Source organism: Ixodes scapularis, unplaced genomic scaffold (assembly GCF_016920785.2).
Source record: "Ixodes scapularis isolate PalLabHiFi unplaced genomic scaffold, ASM1692078v2 PGA_scaffold13__105_contigs__length_92229423, whole genome shotgun sequence".
Classification (NCBI taxonomy): Eukaryota; Metazoa; Arthropoda; class Arachnida; order Ixodida; family Ixodidae; genus Ixodes; species Ixodes scapularis.
Genome location: NW_024609839.1, coordinates 64,053,922 through 64,072,119, shown reverse-complemented (window position 1 = coordinate 64,072,119; position 18,198 = coordinate 64,053,922). Strand labels below are relative to the sequence as shown.

At 44.5% G+C, this 18,198-nt stretch overlaps 3 protein-coding genes across 5 annotated transcripts in view; 1 reads left to right on the top strand and 2 right to left on the bottom strand.

The window, feature by feature from the left end:
• Positions 1 to 5,808, bottom strand: part of LOC8053039 (vascular endothelial growth factor receptor 1) — a 70,070-nt gene extending 64,262 nt beyond the window's left edge. The window contains exon 1 of one of the 2 annotated variants that reach the window (XM_040503400.1): positions 5,491 to 5,808. In XM_040503400.1, the coding sequence (XP_040359334.1) occupies positions 5,491 to 5,569 (79 nt within the window). In that variant the 5' untranslated portion in view covers positions 5,570 to 5,808. The remainder of the gene's footprint in view (positions 1 to 5,490) is intronic. The other variant, XM_040503402.1, reaches the window with a different exon arrangement.
• A 183-nt stretch (positions 5,809 to 5,991) lies between these two features.
• Positions 5,992 to 9,498, top strand: LOC8053053 (proteasome maturation protein). 2 transcript variants are annotated; one of them, XM_029969060.4, is made up of 6 exons: positions 5,992 to 6,073; positions 6,489 to 6,583; positions 6,714 to 6,774; positions 7,080 to 7,181; positions 8,032 to 8,125; positions 8,625 to 9,498. In XM_029969060.4, the coding sequence occupies exons 2-6, from the start codon at positions 6,489 to 6,491 to the stop codon at positions 8,690 to 8,692; spliced, it is 420 nt and encodes a 139-aa protein (XP_029824920.2). In that variant the 5' UTR covers positions 5,992 to 6,073; the 3' UTR covers positions 8,693 to 9,498. The 2 variants fall into 2 exon arrangements, with proteins under 2 accessions (XP_029824920.2, XP_029824919.2); XM_029969059.4 differs by having other exon boundaries at positions 6,010 to 6,102; positions 8,625 to 9,296.
• Positions 8,864 to 18,198, bottom strand: part of LOC8053041 (transmembrane protein 184C) — a 25,016-nt gene continuing 15,681 nt past the window's right edge. Inside the window, exons 8-9 of the mRNA XM_029969058.4 lie at positions 12,566 to 12,740; positions 8,864 to 10,408 (exon numbers count right to left, since the gene is read on the bottom strand). Coding sequence (XP_029824918.2) covers positions 10,230 to 10,408; positions 12,566 to 12,740 — 354 coding nt within the window. The 3' untranslated portion in view covers positions 8,864 to 10,229. The remainder of the gene's footprint in view (positions 10,409 to 12,565; positions 12,741 to 18,198) is intronic.

The following is an 18,198-nucleotide window of genomic DNA, read 5'->3' as shown; positions in this document are numbered from 1 at the left end:
AATATTATTATTATTATTATTATTATTATTATTATTATTATTATTATTATTATTATTTTGCAATTCTTCCTTTACCTGGTTTCTTCACGTTGCATATCAACAATTTGTGTATTTTTTAATGTCACACTGAATGTCAAGTATAGCCGTTCGATTCCACTAAGGCAGACTATACTTTTCAACAAAATAAAAATGTTCCCGACCAAAAAAAAAACAAAAAAAAAATTCGCCAGATTTTATTGCTTCCAACAAAAATAAATAAAACTAAGATAAGTAAGCTGGATGCACATAAAAAAAAAAACATATTTACCATAAAATACTTGTGGTGACCGTGCTAGTGTCATCGCTTCGCGTGTAAAAAAAAAAAAAAAAAAAAAAAAAAAAAAGAAAGAAAGTAATTTTTTTGTAATATAACTGTTAAATTGGTAAGGTGTTTAACTATTTCCTTGGGATAGAGATATCCGGCGTGTTAGTTTAAAAATTAAAGGCTTTTTAAGTCAGTAATTTAAGCATCTAGAAACTTCACAATCGACGAAAAAGAACGACCAACGTTCGTTCGTCAACTTGCTTTTAAAGAGGTTAATGGAGAACAGAAACTCAACCCCCCGGTTCGCTGCCGTCGGGAGGCAAGCTTAACCGAAGATCCACAAATCGCAAAAATTCAACAAAAACAAAGGCGGGCATTCGATGCACCCGGGGTGCCAAGCCCAACCAGTTGTTCAGTCTGCACGCGAGAGCCGAGCGTCAGAACCACACCGTGAAGCCGGTCGCCCGTCCAGAACTCCCTCCCCACCAAATCTTCGACTCATCGGCAGGACGCCGGGTGTGCACAGGGCAGACCGGAAGAAGTAATCATCCACTTCCGGTGCCCCCCTCACAATCTTTCTTCCTCTCCAATCTCCAAAGACGCCCATCTCGGAAAGAGTCAACAGTTACGCACTGGTGGTACGCTCTTCAGTAGGGATGTCACGAACCTGCCGAGCCTTGGAGTTCGACGAGGGTCGAACTTTCTCGAATTTCGGATCACAAAGTTCGAGAGAAGTTCGACTGAGGGTCGACTTTGTGCGCATGAGCGAAAGTTCAAAATCTGAAGCCACCTGGCGGGGTAGAAATGCAATATGGTACTCTCCCTGGAAGGTCTACAGCAGGGGCTCTGGTCTGAAGCAGTGGTTCTCAACCATGGATGTTTCGCGGACCCCTTGTGGATCGGCAGAGATGATGGAGGACCCCGTTCGTGGTGAGGGGAAGGCAAACGTATAGGTTAATTATGATAACAATTAAAAAAAATAATATAACTAACGACTTTGTGATGTATACTTCCCTTTTTTACACATACACGAAAAAGCTCACCCGAAAAACTGGAACGTTTGTTCTCAATCTGAGAAAAGATACCTTTAATCGCCGGGCTTGACCGATGAGGCTGGGCTTCGCGGACCCCTAGAATGCCTTCGCGGACATCAAAAGGTCCCGGACCCCCATTTGAGAACCACTGGTCTAAAGGTAGCTCCTTTGATTGTCTTGCAATAAGATACCAATTCAAACATTAAAAGTGAATATATCTGATTTTATATTGAGTAAACATCGGAAATGTTTGTGCAGAAGTCGGGCAGCACTGTCCGTAAGTATAGCTCTGTCGAACTTTACTGAAAATTCGAAGGTCTGCCGAACCAGTCGAACCTCGGAGTAGACAAAAGTTCGCGGCATTCCTACTCTTGCGGAGTCTTCGAGACCGCTCTGCATAATCTTCCCGGCTGTGCGACGACAGGTGCAGGGCTCGACGCTCCGCGCTTTCCGACTGGGCGCGTCGCAGTCGGCCAAGCGAGTCTCGAAGACGGCACTTGGCGTGCACGCCGCCGAGTAGAGACACGTGCGTGGACGAAGGCGTGCTTCGGGTTGCGAGGATGGCAGACCTGTCTTCACGCTTCGTGATTTTTCCCACGGGCAGCGCGGGTAAAAACCGTTGCTCTAGTCCGTAGTCAGGGTCTATTGGCTGTCATAAGGAAAGGAAACTACCTTTCAATTGTTTAATAACCCCCGAAGTGTGTACAATTACGGCGCGGTCACATACAATCCAGCGAATAAGTTTCGTGCTCCATTGCCCTTATGCTTGTCTTTTTTCTTTTTAACTTTCTTATTTTTTTCTTTAATTAGCCTTCTAGCCTATCGTAAAACTTTGGGCTGGTTGGTATTTGATTATCAAAAATTAAAGCAGCGCAAGGACACGGACAAGAAGAAGAAGGTAGACGAACAAGGCGCCTTCTTCGTCTACCTTCTTGTTCTTGTCCGTGTCCTCGCGCTGTTTTAAATTTTAATTCTAGCCTATGACAATAATAATCTCCAAACTGAGAGCAACATATATTCCGGCAGTGCTCGGGCGTTCGTGGATGTGAAAGTCATCAATTTAACTGTAAGACCTTTTTTTGTTTTTTTTTGTTTCCTTTTTTAAACAACATTTTGCATGCACGCGTCTCTGACGTCACTCTGACGTCACGTCGCTGCGGTGGCGCTGCGGTCGTCGAGGCGCTTTGGAAACGCAGTGCTATGCATGAAATCCGAAGTGCATGCGAAACTAGAAATAAAACAGCGCGGAGTAGGTAGACTGGCTTTGGGGGCGCATTGCAAAACGCCAAACCAGGGAGTACAAGGAGACATGGGATGGGCATCATTTGAGAGCAGGGAAGCGGTGAGCAAGGTAGAATTTGAGGATAGGTTGAGGCTAATGGATGGGGAGCAATGGGCACGAAAGGTTTTCAGCTATTTATACATGAGGAGTGTAGACACAAAGTGGAGACAGCGCACTAGGAAATTAAGAGGAAGGTTTTTGGGCTATAGCGAAGATACGGAAGAGCAAGTCTCAGTTAAGAAGAAAGTTAAGGCCACAGAAAGAGATCGGTGGCTAGAGGGAATGCAGACAAAGACTGCTCTGGAAAGCTATAGATTAAACAAAAGAGTTATTGCCAAAGAAAGCATTTATGACAATTCTAGGGGAAGCTCATTGCTGTTTGAGGCAAGAACGGGTGTTCTGCGAACCAGAACATACAGAGTGAAGTACCAGGAAATTGATACAGTGTGCACTGCTTGTGGAGAGGAGGACGAGACGGCTGAGCACTTGATACTCTACTGTAAAGGGCTTCACCCTATGCCTACCGAAGACAACATAGATTTAATAAAGTCATTGAGTTTTAGAGACAGCGAAGGGAGAGTGGATTTCAAGACTGTAGAGATTACCAAGCAAAGATTAAGTGAATGGTGGCAGAAATCGAGAGAAAACTAGGTATTTTCTTAATCACTGATGGCAAGGGGGTTTCATAGCCTCACTTTCTTTGCACTGCGGAGTGAATATAGATTTCACATTTAAATATTCTAAGCTTAAATGGTAAAACAAAATGGCTAGGTGGCGTAAGCTACCGCCCGATCCAAAGGGCTCAGCCGTATTCATCCATCCATCCATCCGCTTCACCTCACGGCAATCTGTTTTTTTTTTTTTTTTTTTTTTTTTTTTTTTGCGCACGCAGGAAAGCACTTTCCGAATTTCCCGCGAAATTCAGAGGGTGTTCTTTGGGGAGTTTAAAATTCGAGTTTTCATCCGACTTCATTTTTTTGTTAGATACCCAAATTCTCCAAAATTCTGATTTTTTTTTTTTCTTGTTCACTAAAATCTCAATCTAGAAAAAAAAAAAAAAGAGTTTAAGGCCTTGACGAGATAGAGCAAGACCTTGGCGAGCTAGAAGGCAGCCCTCTTTCTTGTCCGTAGTTTGATATTTCAAGGGGAAACTGAAGTGGCAACTCCTCAGGACCACGGAACCTGTGCTCTTATATAAAGTTTATTTGTAAAACATTTTTTCTTCTTTTTTTTTTTCGTTTTATTATGTCGTTGGAACCTCCAAATTCCAAATTCTTCAAATAAAGCCGATTTGACGGAAAATTTACCGGCGAGTGTTTTTCGGATTTATCCGAGAACACGGAACCCTACTTAAATGTAACGTAGCGTTCGAGACTCTATGGCGTTTACAGTCTTCCCAGTCCATTCCGGCGGTTTGTAAAGCAGACTAGGCTTTCCATACAATGACCCAATTTAATTTTTTTTTCTTCAATTTATTAGCCGGTATTACATTGAGGCTCATTCAACTAAAAGCCAGTTCTATACGAACTGTGATAAACTGAACGCGCGACTGTGGACGTAAAGGCAACTCGTGTCACTGCTCGACCGTCAACTATATAGATTAAAGGATTATGCGCCCACCGAATTACTGCGTAATAAATCTCAATTGCGTACCGTTTCGTTCTTTGATTTTTTCTTTGTATTCTTTTTTATGCAGTCGTGTTTAGATAAAAAGGAGCAAATAACCTTCCGTTATGATGAGTAACGACGGAGAGTCAGGGCTGGAATTCTCGTGAAAACAATAACATACACAAAATGGGGCGAAACACCAGCAAAAATATATGACTCGACCTTCGCTTTATTTGTCGCTGTACATTTGATTATTTTTGCGACGCCTTGACTGTTAACTTGCTCGCACAAATACTCAAAAAAAAAAAAAAAAAGTGACACGGAACTTTTATTGTATCAAAAATACTCTAGTATTGAAAAGGCTACCAGAAAAAACACAGTAATTATGTGTAGGGCGAAATAGAGCGGTTGGACTGCCCGCACAGCATCCCTGCTATCTTAGATCACATTTACAACCCTATATAGTTAGCGGTGCACTGTAAGTACTCAAATGAGAAACTTTCACAAAACTGGATTCTCGCGCCACATGAGAATGTCCTTGAGAAATTTTATGCGGAAAGACCAACTAGAAAAAGAAATAATGCAAACAAAGTAGCTCAAATGTTTGACAGGAGCAAAGCGCGCAAAAATTGATGCGCATCTATGATGATGACGTCAGGGAGGGGGGCGTCGGCTACATTTTTTGCGGCGCGCGTCGACAGATCGTCGCGGATACTTCCTCGACGGAATTAGTTCGTAGCCGCCGCACGCTTTCGCATTGGCGACAATTCGTGAAATCAGAACCTCAATGTCAGATTTATAAAAAAAAAACAAAAAACGTAGTCAAATTTTTTATGTTATACATAAAATGTTTAATGTAAACGATATGTTTGGATGCATTACATGACAATTCAACCTCTGTGGACATTGCTGTGAAGCGGTCAAGTTCTGTTGCCCACACGTAATATTTGAAAGAGCTTTTATTCGTTACTACTTTAAAGCAGATCAGTTGGCCTTTACTTCTTACTTTTTTAAATACCGGTTTTTCCACTCCTCGCGAAAAGTCCACTCGTGAACCCCCGTCTGCTGCACGTAATATATTCTGTTCGTGTTATTAAAATAGCTGTCAAATACTGTTCAATGTTTACGCAATCTGACTGGTAATGAATAGAAAAATTAATCAATAATTGAAGTTTTGATCAACTACCAATTCCACCAACAAACGCCACGCGTACATTAAAAGGAATTAAATTTCGACTACAAAAATAGACAACACAACTCACGTTCTTGCAGGTCCGCACTGCAAGTCCAGTAGAACTGTATCACAATCCATACTTGAAGGAACACTGAACATGCTGTCATCCTCGTCAACAAACACACAAAAACGTCACACGCGTCAAACAATTTAGACTCATGCCCCCCACCGATTTGATGAACGCTTTGGTGCAATTGAAGTGAGCATTGCGCGGTTTAGAGCTCCCTCCGTTGGTGCTCTGGTAGGAGGTCTGAAGAGATTATTGGGCAAGTGCTGGATCTGACCACGTGGTACGAGCGCTGATTAAACAAGAGAGCCCGCCCGCTTTTGCTCGCGTAAGCAGACTGGATAAACCGCTTGACGGGCAGATCACATGAAGCTTGTGCTACACGAATTATTAAAAAAATTAAATCAATCTTATTATAACAATGTTATTTTTATACATAAAATACTGATAATAGCCGTTAACTAGTTTAGAACATTGAAAAGCGAAACTATTGAGCGTTTACGGCTTGGAAACCGAAACTTACTTCAGGCGGCGCCAGGATCGCACTGGCAGCCATCTTGATTCAAAGCTGCTTGATCACTCACTGCGTCGAAGTGCAGCACCGGTACGGTTTGTTACTGATTTCTCATAACTGTAAGTAAACTCCCGCAATCACGGTAGCGGTAAACTGCTGAGCGTGTTTACAGAAAGGCTCAAATCGCTTGAAATGTAAATACGAGCCGGCGGGCGTCTCGCAATCATTGTCTCTTTGGTGCCGTCCTAGCACTCATTGTGTTTTACGACTAATAGGTGAACGTAGTTGAACTTAACGAATTACGCTTTGTAGATTCTCAGATAATCCTTGGCGACACAACCTGTGGTTAGGCGTGTACTGACTGACGGTTGGCCGTCTTAGGAAACAAAACAATATGATGTATACCTGTGTATGATGTACAGGCGTGTTCTAGCTGTCCTCGCAGCACAATACAATACGATTGAGCTTGGACCCTTAGTTTTCTTTTTTTATCTTTTTTCTACAGATGGATTTTCCGCCGCTCAGACCCACGACGTCTCAGTCCAAACCGACAACGCAGGAAAACGGAGCGTACGGCGTAAACGATGTCATGCTGAACGGGTGAGCAATCCCTTTAGTCATTTTCTATGACCGTGTCATATTCCGCACCTCAAAGGGTATCTGCCAAACACCTTTTTTCTTTTTTTTTCTTTTAAAGTGGAAGTAATGCAAGAGTTTGTTTTCTCTACAGATTTTCAAGCGTGAAAAACAACATTTCGGCGGTCCATCCATTGGAGTTGTCGGAACGAAACGTAAGACAAACCTGTTCTTACTGCACGGTTTGTTGAGGGGCTTTTTTGTGAGCACTTCCTGCTGTAACTTGTCATTACACAATGTATTGTGCTTAATTTCATGACTAGCTAACACACTGTCTTCGTTTTCCTGTCATGATAATCGGATCATAACTTTTAACAGTACTACTTACTATTCAACAGCTTCACTGTACTCTTTTGCATATTACATAGCTGATGCTAAAACACTGGCTAGGTGGCACAAGCTGCCACCCGATTGAAAAAGTTCAGCCGTATGCATTCATATATCCTTTGTTTCGTTCCAGTACAAGGACAACAACCTCAAGATACAGCTTGCCATGGCGAGATCAATTCAAGGACTTCACGGTCCCATCAAATTGATGGCGGAACGGAAGGCAGCATCACAGGTGATTTTTCTAAAAAGAAAATAACAAATGCTTTTACCTTTCCCTGCAATTCATCCAGAGTTTCTGGCATCTGCACAACGTCGGCTGATCGGTTGGGAATGAGCTTCGCTAATTCAGCGGACTGCTCAGTGTTTATTTTGGTCTCATTTCTGGTACCTTGTTTGCAAAAGTGTATAACCATGGCAGCAGTCTTAGTCAAGGTATACCATGAGAAAGATCCCAACTGTAGAGTGCATATTTACTGTAAAGCTATGCTTTTACTTACCCTTAAAGGGATGCTGAACCGAAATCTGGATTCCACAAAGCACGGCGGCAAAAGCGTGCAACAGGATGCTACAAACATCACTCGTACAAGGATATATCGACCGGATGACCATATATTTAAAAAAAAAGGAGGTGCATTTGACGGATATGTTTTAGTCTTGTTTCTCCAAGGAGGAGAGGGAACGACCTCGCGTCTTCTCCGCCTCGCTGCCTTGAGGGGGCGAAACGAAGAGAGGAGGAAACGAGATATCTTGGGACGTCACGCGCCTCGTCGGCCTCGTTCAATCTCGACCTTTTTTTCCCCAAAATACGGCCGTCGATTCGAGATGTCACCTTACGAGTAGTGTTGTGGGGATTGTAGCTTCCCACCTACAGTTCCTGCATTTTTTTTTGTAATCTAAATTTCGGTTCACCATCCCTTTGAAACACCAGTTTAGTTTTTCCATGCATTGGGGTCATGCCCATTTAGAATAGGTACTGATAAATACCGACTTTATTAGAGCAGTTTGTTGCGTCCAATCATGCAAAACGAAAACGATGGGATTCCCACGTATAAGTGACAACGCCTTCCACGTCTCGATGTCAGGTGGGAAGACTGCCTTTCTTGCCGAGCTCCAACGTAATGCTGGACGCGCTCGAAGGTGGCGACGAAACAATCACGTTTGAGGACATCTACAATGGTACGTACACTCCAACATGTTTATGAGTTTTTTTTAAACTAATCCTTCCAGGTTTTAAGAAAATTCTTTCGTATTGACCCTGCAACCACTCATTTAAGTTTTAAAAATGAAACTGCGCACATGTCCCGAACTTGAAACAGAGGCATAAGGAAGCCGAAGCGCTGTGCTTTATTTTTGGCAGTTGCGTGCTGTTTCATTTTTCGGGAATTAAAATTTGGGGGTTTCGCGTGCCAAGTCAACGAACTGCGGCTGGCACGCCCCGGCGGATGGCCGAAGATTCATTTCGACCGTCTGGAAATCTTTTGACGTGCAACCAAATCCTCGGTTACGCCCGGGTGGCAGGTTCGAATCCCAGCAGGGGTTCAAACCCACCACCTGTCAAGCATTGGCACAGCGGCTGCAGTCACCGACATACATTTGACAGCTTGCAACAATTTTCATGCAAGTCTAACCTCCTTTCCCCCCCCCCCCCCCCCTTTTTTTTTTTTTTTCATTGCAGAAGCTCTTGAAGGCGAAACCCTAAGACCCCCACACATGGTCATGGAGAAGCATCTCAACATGCTTTGAGGCGAGAAGATTGAAGTCCCAAGTCGTTGCCCCTGCCTCCGCCAAGTCCCGTAAATTTTGCATGTTAACCGCAACAACATTTGTCTGTGTGTATCTCCAAGGTAATATTTTGCAGAAACAGCACATGATTATGACTAGAATTATAAAAAAAAGAAAAGCCGAGCCATCAAAGTGTTTTCAAACTCTATTTACTTAAAAAGAGAAACAAACAATATATCTGATAGATGCACAAGCACAGCGTAAGGCACTCGGTTACATTCTCTCGTTACGTCGTACACTTAATAAATAGCAAATATATTACATGAATTGTTGGAATGACTAGGGTCAAGAGTTACAACATATTATAGTGTTTCATAAAAAAGAACTGGTGCCACATATTCACATTGGCAAGGGGAGACATTGAAGGATGTAAAGCTAAAATAAAAGCTAGCATGTGCAAGGATTAACACTGTGAACACAGCTACCCCGTCTGAAAACAGTAACCTTTAAGCATCATAATTATTTAGGAACAACTCCAAAAAGGCAGTCATCGTCCCGCGATGTGAACTCCCATGCCTGTAATAACTTCTCTTGTGCAACTAAAATGGTTGTGTGTACGATAAAATGTGACTGATTGTTTTCCAAAGGTAAAAAGTGCCACGTAAAACATTGGAAGGATACATTGGCAACAGACAATGAGCTGCTTATAAAGCAACAAGTCATCCAACCCTGCAACATGTTAAAAGAGCAAATATACATGCAAATTGTACAGGAGGACCACAAAAGAAAACATTAAATTTGCCGGTATTCGGAGTGAACATGTCAAATGCCACTTTTGGCCAATACATCAATCAACTTTGGGTCGCTTTCCCAGGTTGGTTTCTAACAGCAATAAATATCTCTGTAATAATGTAGCGAATTGGTAAACGTACATGATGAAGACAGCTCGTCATGTTTGTTTCTCCACTTTGTCGTTTGAGCTGTTTTCATCATAGATAACTGGTTTAAAAGAAAAGTCTTGCACCCATGGTGCCACTAACACACCTGCTTGTATATTAAATCCATACAGTTTCCTACCTCTTTTTCACTTTTTAGCATAACATTCAAACAACCGTACGCGTGTCAGAGTCTGCATGCGGTGCCGAGAAATAATCTCGCACCACTGCAGACGACAACCTTACCGAGGACAATTTTCGGCGGCTATCGGTGTGTTAGGTTGATCGCACACCGAGATAACCGACTGCATCGTTGGCGACTGTAAAGAGCAGTACGCAGCGAAGCAGGCTACACGATTCACAACTTTTCACATAGATGATGCCACTAGTGGAGTCGTCCACCATCCCTGTGATAGGATCACAAGCCAAACAAAACAATGTGCAAGTTTAACAATACACAAATGCTTGGTTTGTTTGGACTGTTGCGTCGCCGTCCACCAGGCGCAACTTTCGAGATCCTATCAAGCAGTCTTTCGTCTACTTTTTCCAGCGACTTTGCCACTGTTTCGTCTGGAATGTAAAAAACTCGATCGAATGGAGACTCTGTCGCAGGTACCGACGCGCTAGGCACGGCTGGACGTCCCGGCGATGCTCAGGTATCCGCCCCTCGACGGCCGGTCGTTCAGGAAGTCCGTCGGCTCGTCCGCGTTGACGCAAGTGTCGTCCGAGAAACTGCCCAGCAGGAGTTTGCGCTCGGTGAAATAATCTGGCTTGCGTTGCACCGTGTTCTTCACGGTCTTGCCTGGATCACAAGAGAAGAGGGGAAATACAAAAGGGGGGTCACCAGTGTTCCCTGATCGAACACCGCCACTACTATCGAGGTTCAAACTCCGTGGGCCAGGTTACTGTTGCTTTGTCCCAGTTCCCTGGCTTTTCCCGAATCTTCCCTAACCCTTTCAAAATTCCCCTACTCCTATGAAGGAAAAAAAGAGGGTGAGGGGGGTCTGAACTTACAGGTGCCATAACAGCAACAAGGACGTGTCGTTGCAGATTACATAATTTATATTTATTATGCACCTTCTCGCTGCGCAAATAATCTATGGGTCCCCAAACGCTCGGCCTAACCACAATGGTAGCACTAGCAGACGGAACCAGATATCAAAGTTACACAAGCTACGGACATCTTACGAAAACGTTGCCAAGCGATTTCCATAAATCTTGGACCACAAAATGGATTCGTTTCCTGCAGCAGACGCCGTTTACATCGCCATACCCTTGCAGGCTTCCATCACGCCGTTCGCCTTCACATATTTGCCGACACCTATTGGGGCTAGGTATGCTGCAAACCTCCAAAGTTCAGGTTCGAAATTTTCAAACCTCGCTAAGGTTCGGATTTGAAAAGTTCGGAACTTTAGAACCCTGCTGTGGTTCGAATTTGAATAATTAGAAAATGTGAAGGTTTTTGAAAGTTTGAGTTTGAACATATTGAATTTTTGACAGATGGTTCGAAATATTTGAACATTTTGTAATTTACTTCAGATTCAAATTGGAACATTTCAAACTTTTTCGACATAGAAATTAGAAAATTTAGAAAGTTAATATTTTAAGTTCCAAGACTGAATTTCACAGATGAAAATCAAATTCCGCAGTTTCAAACTAAATTTTCATATATTCATCTAAAAAAAATTGTGAAATGTACTTTAGATTTCACAAAAAATGTTGCCCATTTCTTTTATGTCGTGAATATACTCCCTCATAGTTTTAGAATTACCCGAGACTATTATGAACTTAAACCAGCTTGCTTGCCCCCTCATGTTTTGTTTGTTAATACTCCTTTTCTGAGTGCTGTGGTAATGACGGTACTACCCGTATTACTCATTATTTGTCGTAACTTATGAAACAAGCATTGAACTGGTTGAACAATTCATTGAAAAGCCCCGAGGCGGTCAGGTGAACATACTTCCTACTTATTGGCAATCTAGTAGCAATCCGATCAAATGTTGCCTAAATGCATTGGTGGCGTAAGACAACTAAATATGCAGGACAACGCATTCACATAAAGGCATCCAGGCTTCCAGAAAATTTTTACTTGCTCCGAGCGTTTATTTAAGGCAGGATGACCCGTGGGATGGAGAAAATACTGAAGACAGGCACAGCACCCGATACAAGTCAGCGTTGAAAAGAATGCAACCAGACTAAATTAGGGGACCACCTGGCCTAATATAGCTGATCAGGTCATGACCGGTTGTTATCGGGCTAACCATATTGCCGCTGCCTGGAACTTTTCTTCTTCAGCAAATGGAGATATTGTGCCCTCTAAAATGCAGCCGGTTACTAAAGATTATGAAGTAAGTGCCGATTCAGCATTCGCTGTAGTGCGTCGGCGTCGCTCCCCGCGCGTGCCTTTCCTTGATGCAAGGAAATCTAGGGATTTGCATTTAAAAACAAGTAATGCTATGAAGGATGCTCCCAGCAAAGTGTCCAGTTGAATTTCTAGCCTGCAGATTAGGGGTCTGTTAGCCTACAGGTTACCTCGGGTCGGGGCAACCTACAGAGTTGTGCACACGGGAGGCCCTGTGCTGAAGTCAAAAGAAAAAAATGCGAGGTACAAGGCCGAGGCCACCCCAAAGCGATCATTCAGCACTTTACAAGCGCGTCGTTCGCAGCAAGTTCAGCTAACGGTAAGACCCTGAGTGCAATTTCAACTCCACTTTACACATTGACATCTCAAGTTATTTAGATTTGTTGCCTTATTTATATTTGTTGGCAACAAATGACGTCGCGACGTCGCCTAACGTCGCAATACCGACGGTTAGGCGTAGATGTTCCGGCAAAAGTAGGAGAGAATGTGTGCGTCGCTGTCGTACCACTGCCTAAACGTACGCATGACACAATTCACACCGGAGGACCAATTGCTGACTGCGAGGCCTTTGGCAAGAACGGTCCCTCGCGGACTTACCGACGTGGCGGATGTGGTCGGAGACGTCCTGCGTGACGTCCGAGACGTCCCACATGGCCAGGAAGGAGAGGCAACACGGCACGGGACGGGCGCTGGGGTCAACGTACGGCACGTGCGAGAAGGCGTAGTAGTGGGCCACCGAAGCGATGAACATCTCGATGCAGATGAGGAAGTCCTGCGGAGACACGGCCGTCTGTTGTCCTCGAGGATGCTGAGCCATGCATCTACGAACTTACTGGCGCAGCTTTGCAATTTTTTATGCCGTTGCGGGAGCAGTGATTGGTGGACCAGTCGGTGGTCACAGAGCGCTACAACGTTACCGGTGAGTAGGGCTGGGCAATTGATTGATTAACCTTCCGATTAATCGATTAAGGCTTTAATCGCGATCAAATTTTTTAACCGGTTAGTCGGTACTCAAAAAGAAGTCAACTGGACGCATGCATGGCTCTATCCTGGACGACTTGCCCAAACTAGGGGTAACTCCCCCCCCCCTAGAAAAACGCTGCGTGGATTGTATCTGATCGTTCTGTCCCGAGCGGTTTTCCGTTCCCAGCCAGGTGCTATGAGCACGGTTCAATTTTTGCGTTTGCGAAGCGTCACATGTTCGAGGATATACATTGCAGTTCTGCCGAGGCCAGACAAACAAGCCTGGCCCGCAATCCTTTTACTACCGCAAAACTTCACGTGGTTAGGGTCTATTACATATCCTGCCCAGGCAAGACAAACAAGCACAAAACCGAGCGGGTAAGCTAGCAACGCCTTGGTTACTTGTTCCAGTATTCAGCCCGTAAAAATGGACGAGTTCACGAGTATGAAAGGCAATCTCTCTGGAAAGTGTGGGTTTAAAGTAAACTCCAGCGGTGAAGTTTTTAACTCGAAGAAAGTCCACTGCATCGTCTGCAAAAAGCCGGTTTCATACAATGGAAGCGTAAGTTCGCTTCAGTATCACCTGCGAAGCACCCGTATGCCGCTGCAGCAAGTACCATCCGCCAAAACGCAGACAACAATCAATGTCTCCTCATCGAGGCCCCTTTCTCCGAAAAAAGAAGAAAGCATCGCCCAAGGCTTGACTTCTTGTCTTCCTGTCGGAGAATCTGGACAAACTTCTTTGTCTCCGGAGCTAGAGCAAAAGTATGCGAGTCTTTGAATCGTTGAACTATATGTATCCTCAATTCTAAATGTCCTTTGCGCCGTGTAACAGAGATTAAAATAGGTCTTCAAAGCCAAGACGAGTTGTTCCATTCTTTTTTAATATATTATTTATAAAAATCAATGCCATTGATTAATTAATCAGTTGAAGGGTTGCGATTAATTGGGTTAAAATTTTTAATCGACGTCCAGCCCTACCGGTGAGAGTGATCGCAGCTTTGTGTGCACTCGCTCACTCCCACCGATTACACCGCAGCGCTGTGTGATGCAATGTTGACCGGCCTGCCGGTCGACGCTCCGGTGATATTATTAAAGAAATTATGGAGCTCTACCATTCATCGAAAAGTACTAGCAATACTGGTACTGTTGCGGTGACGGCTGGCGCCATACACCCGAGCTGGTTGCCAGGGCCGGTTTGCTGATCTTGCGGCCGCGGCTGCGGTTGCGGCCAGGAGGAATTTTTCTTTCACGTGACCAGCTCCATGGGGACAAGGAAGTGCCTAGCGTCCCTGCCAAATGGCGGAGAAATCCGTATCGCTTCAAGCACAAAAACCCTAATTTTGCTCGCAGAAACTGACTGCAGGGACTTTCACCTGGAGTCCAATTGACCACCCCCTTATACTGTAGGAGCGGCAGATAAAGTTACGGCCCGGAAGGGTAAAAATGAGCCAAAATAAAGGAAAACCCACTCGAGATGAAGGCGGTGGCAGAATATTTATATACCTCCGCCAGCGTCGGCGTCTCGCGTTTTCTACTGTGGTCGAGAGGTTAGAGCGCCGGTACTTATTGTCACGGCGTGAAAGTCCCGGGTTCAAATCGTGCTACAAACTTTTTTTTTTTTTCTTTTTGTATTTTTGCGTGTCTTACTTTTTAACTGTGATCCTTTTTAGAAATCATCCACTTGCACTACTCCGCTTTACACGGTGTTTACTGTAAATATTCTGCCACCGCTTTCATCTCGAGTGGGTTTTCCTTTATTTTGGCTCATTATTACCCTTCCTGGCCGTAACTTTATCTGCCGCTCCTACAGTATAAAGGGGCGGTCAATTGGATTCCAGAGGAAAGTCCCTGCAATCAGTTTCTGCGAGCAAAATTAGGCTTTTGTGCTTGAAGCGATACGGATTTCTTCGCCATTAAGCGCGAAACACATGTACGACGAAACCGTCCGATCCGACGTCCGACCGCGCAATACGACGGTCGGAGGCGAGGGTTTTCAACGCTCTCCGATGCTACGAAAACCCTCTCCCCCCAAGGTCATTCCGGCAGTCCGCACGTCGGATCGGAAGGTTCCGTCGTACATGTGTTTCGCGCTTTAGGCAGGGACGCTAGGTACTTCCTTGTCCCCATGGAGCTGGTCACGTGACAGAAAAATCCCTCTTGGCAGCAGCCGCAGCCGCCAGATCAGCAAACCGGCCCAGGGGACACCACGTTGAGCGCCTACATTATGGTTGCGCGCTTGTCGGACGCATTTCGTTTGTGGGCCAGGCCAGCCTAGTAAGCATGTTTGTTAGGGTGACCATATTCTTCATGGCAGAAAATGGGACATCCCAGCAAAGGGGGGGGGGGGGGGTAGGGGGGCGGGTACCAGAGATTGAAATTGGAAGAAATAATTTGATGAAATAACTGCTGTTATTTCAACTCACCATATTCCACTCAATTTTACTCTCTGGGTAAATATCCCCCGCCTGCGTTCACGCCGCTTCTCGACCACAGTATGCGGCTGCTCATTGCAAAACTATTAACCCACTTGGCCCCACCGTACACGACGCTTCACGGCGTCCAGCCGTCAACCCAAGCAGTCGGAAAGGGAGTCGCATACCACTTAGTTCAACAACAATCACTTTTTTTTTTTCAGTGTTAATTGTAAAAGAGAAATTTAAATATCGCCAAATGCTCGACAAAAAAAAAAGAGAAAAAAGTAAGCATTCTCTGTGGATCGAACCTGGGTACGCTGCATATGAAGCAGGAACCTTTCCACTAAGCTATGCTATTTTTTTTTTTTCTTTATTGCAAACTCAAGTTCTACGTAACTATCCGTTTTATACAAGACCCACCAAGTTTTGCGTCGTGCGCATAGCCATTTCCGGTCGAGTGCACGGGATAGTGCGTATAGCTTAATTCATATTTTAAAGTACCTACAGTTATTTTTGTAAAATATAATTGCAACTAGGGTTGTGCGAATATTCGAAATTTCGAATAGTAGTTTCGAATAATACATTATTCGATATTCGCTTCAGGAAAAACTGCACTATTAGCGTTTTTCGAAGTCTTGATTGCGGCGGGTTAGCTCCGTTGAGTGCGCTTCTTGCCGAACAGCGGTGCACTGCGGAGAAGTAATACCTCCGCGGGTGTTGCTTCTCTGCATTACATCGGTGCTCGGTAAGAAGCGAACTCAACGGGGTAACCCGCCACAATTAAACCCTTGGAAAAGTATGAATATCGCAATTGCGTGCTTGGAAGAAAAGTAAGCATTCAAAGCCGCATGGTGCACGCGTGCCGGCTGTGTTTTAAAATAAATGGAAAATCAGTGAATGTGTATATATCGACATTGTAGTAAAAGTTTCAAAATTAAACTGACTGATATGCAAGAGTGGCAGAGATGCCTTTACAACCTGCTTTCAGCATGCGCGATTCATTCTTGTTTCACTCAAGATTAAAGAAAGAATATTTTATATAGCAAGATTTGTAAATTCACTCGATTGGGAGTAGTTGGCCGTCTGTATAAGATTCATTTTATGTCAAATTCGTCGTTTACTTGCCATCCCAAGACATCAGACGTTCTGAGGTCACACTTTATAAATATAGATAGATTAAACCTGCCTTATAAATGAACAAGTGGAACAACCTTCACAAGTTTAGCTGGGATTTTGTCTGAGCATTATGCTATGGTAGTGAAAGAAGTGGAAAAACTATTCCATATTCGAATCGAAAATATTTGGCCAAAACCACTATTCGCTTCGAACCCACAATTCACTCTTCGCACAAGACTACTTGTAATGAGTAGACAGTTTCGGTTCGCTTCAACTCCCTTGGTGCCAATTTCGAAAGTATGCACTCCTGCAAAAACGGGACATGATTATTTATTGGGACAAAAAAACGGGACGGCAGAAGCGGACCTCAAAAACGGGACTATCCCGGCCAAAACGGGACGTCTGGTCACCCTAGTGTTTGTTGAACATGTAACGAGCACCATTCAGACGAAGGTGCTATAGTAATACTACCATTCACAAGAAGGTACCTGTAATACTAATACCATCTGTAAATAGGAACGTACCAAATACTAGGACCATTCATACAGAGGTACTAGTATCATATTTTCCAGGCTATTGTCCACAGGGGCAAATTTAGGGTCAAAAATAAAAGTTTTGCTTAGATTCTGTCGAGACTGGTTATAACAAAATGGCGGCTACAGCGAAGTAAGTGATCACAATTTCCCAATCTCATTTGAACCTTTTCAATGCATTTGTGTCTGTTTTAGCAAAAGATATTGAATGGCTGCCATGGACTTAGCAAAAAAAAAAAAAAATGTTTAATAATTAAAACAAATTCGGAAAGTTTATTTAGTTTTGCTGCGGCCAAGAAACCACCCAGAACAGGCTACAGAAGATGCTGGAAAGGCCGCTGGCGGCAGTCTCTGCAACGTCGCCTACTCCCCGCTCCTTATCTGGGAAGCAGCTTTACCGCATTGCCCGCGGAGAAGCCGTCGTGGCATGCCGATGGAGGCAATCGGAGCGCTAGTGCCAACGTACCGGTGGAGATGACAGTGACAGCCTAGATTTACAAGAGGGAGCAATAAGTATGCCTGCATTTGACTGTCGCGTGGCCGGTGCGGTGATGAAACTGGGCAGAGAGGCAAACACGTTTGCAGAAGGTGACCGCTTCCGAGTTTTGACTCATTGCATGCTGCAGCTCGTTTTGCAAACACTGCCCACAAGCCACGTGACCCCGATCGAGCAATTGGCCCTCCCTTAAATATAGGCTCTCTATACTGACGAAAGACAAGCTTTAGCGCAAACTCGGTGCCGTGCGTGCTTTTTTGTTTGCTTCATCTTCCGTGTCGGCATGGCAGGTCGGTGTGGTGGCTTTTGCGCGGAAGTCTAACTTCGCTCAAGCACCGATTCGGCAAGTCATCGCCACTCAAGGATGGAGTGTCCCGGCACCGCCGGCACCTCGACGGGGAAGTCGAAGGCAATCTCCTTGAAACAAGAGCGTGCCATCCTCATGGAAGTGTTCATAAATGTAAAGAATGCCGTCCACCGTCGACGTCCTCCGCGGCGGCCGTTGCGGCTGTCTACACAGCCTGTACGTAGCTCGCAAGATCTTTTCTCGGTCGGAGCTTCTCGCAGTTGGCGAGAGGCGGCTCCGATCTTGCAGAGAGCGCATGCAAGGAAGCCTCGACTGCTTTCTGCAGGCTTGATAAACATGTGCCCATAACAGCCCGTGTTTTTTTTTATTGAGGAGGGGGGGGGGGGTATTTTTATTCG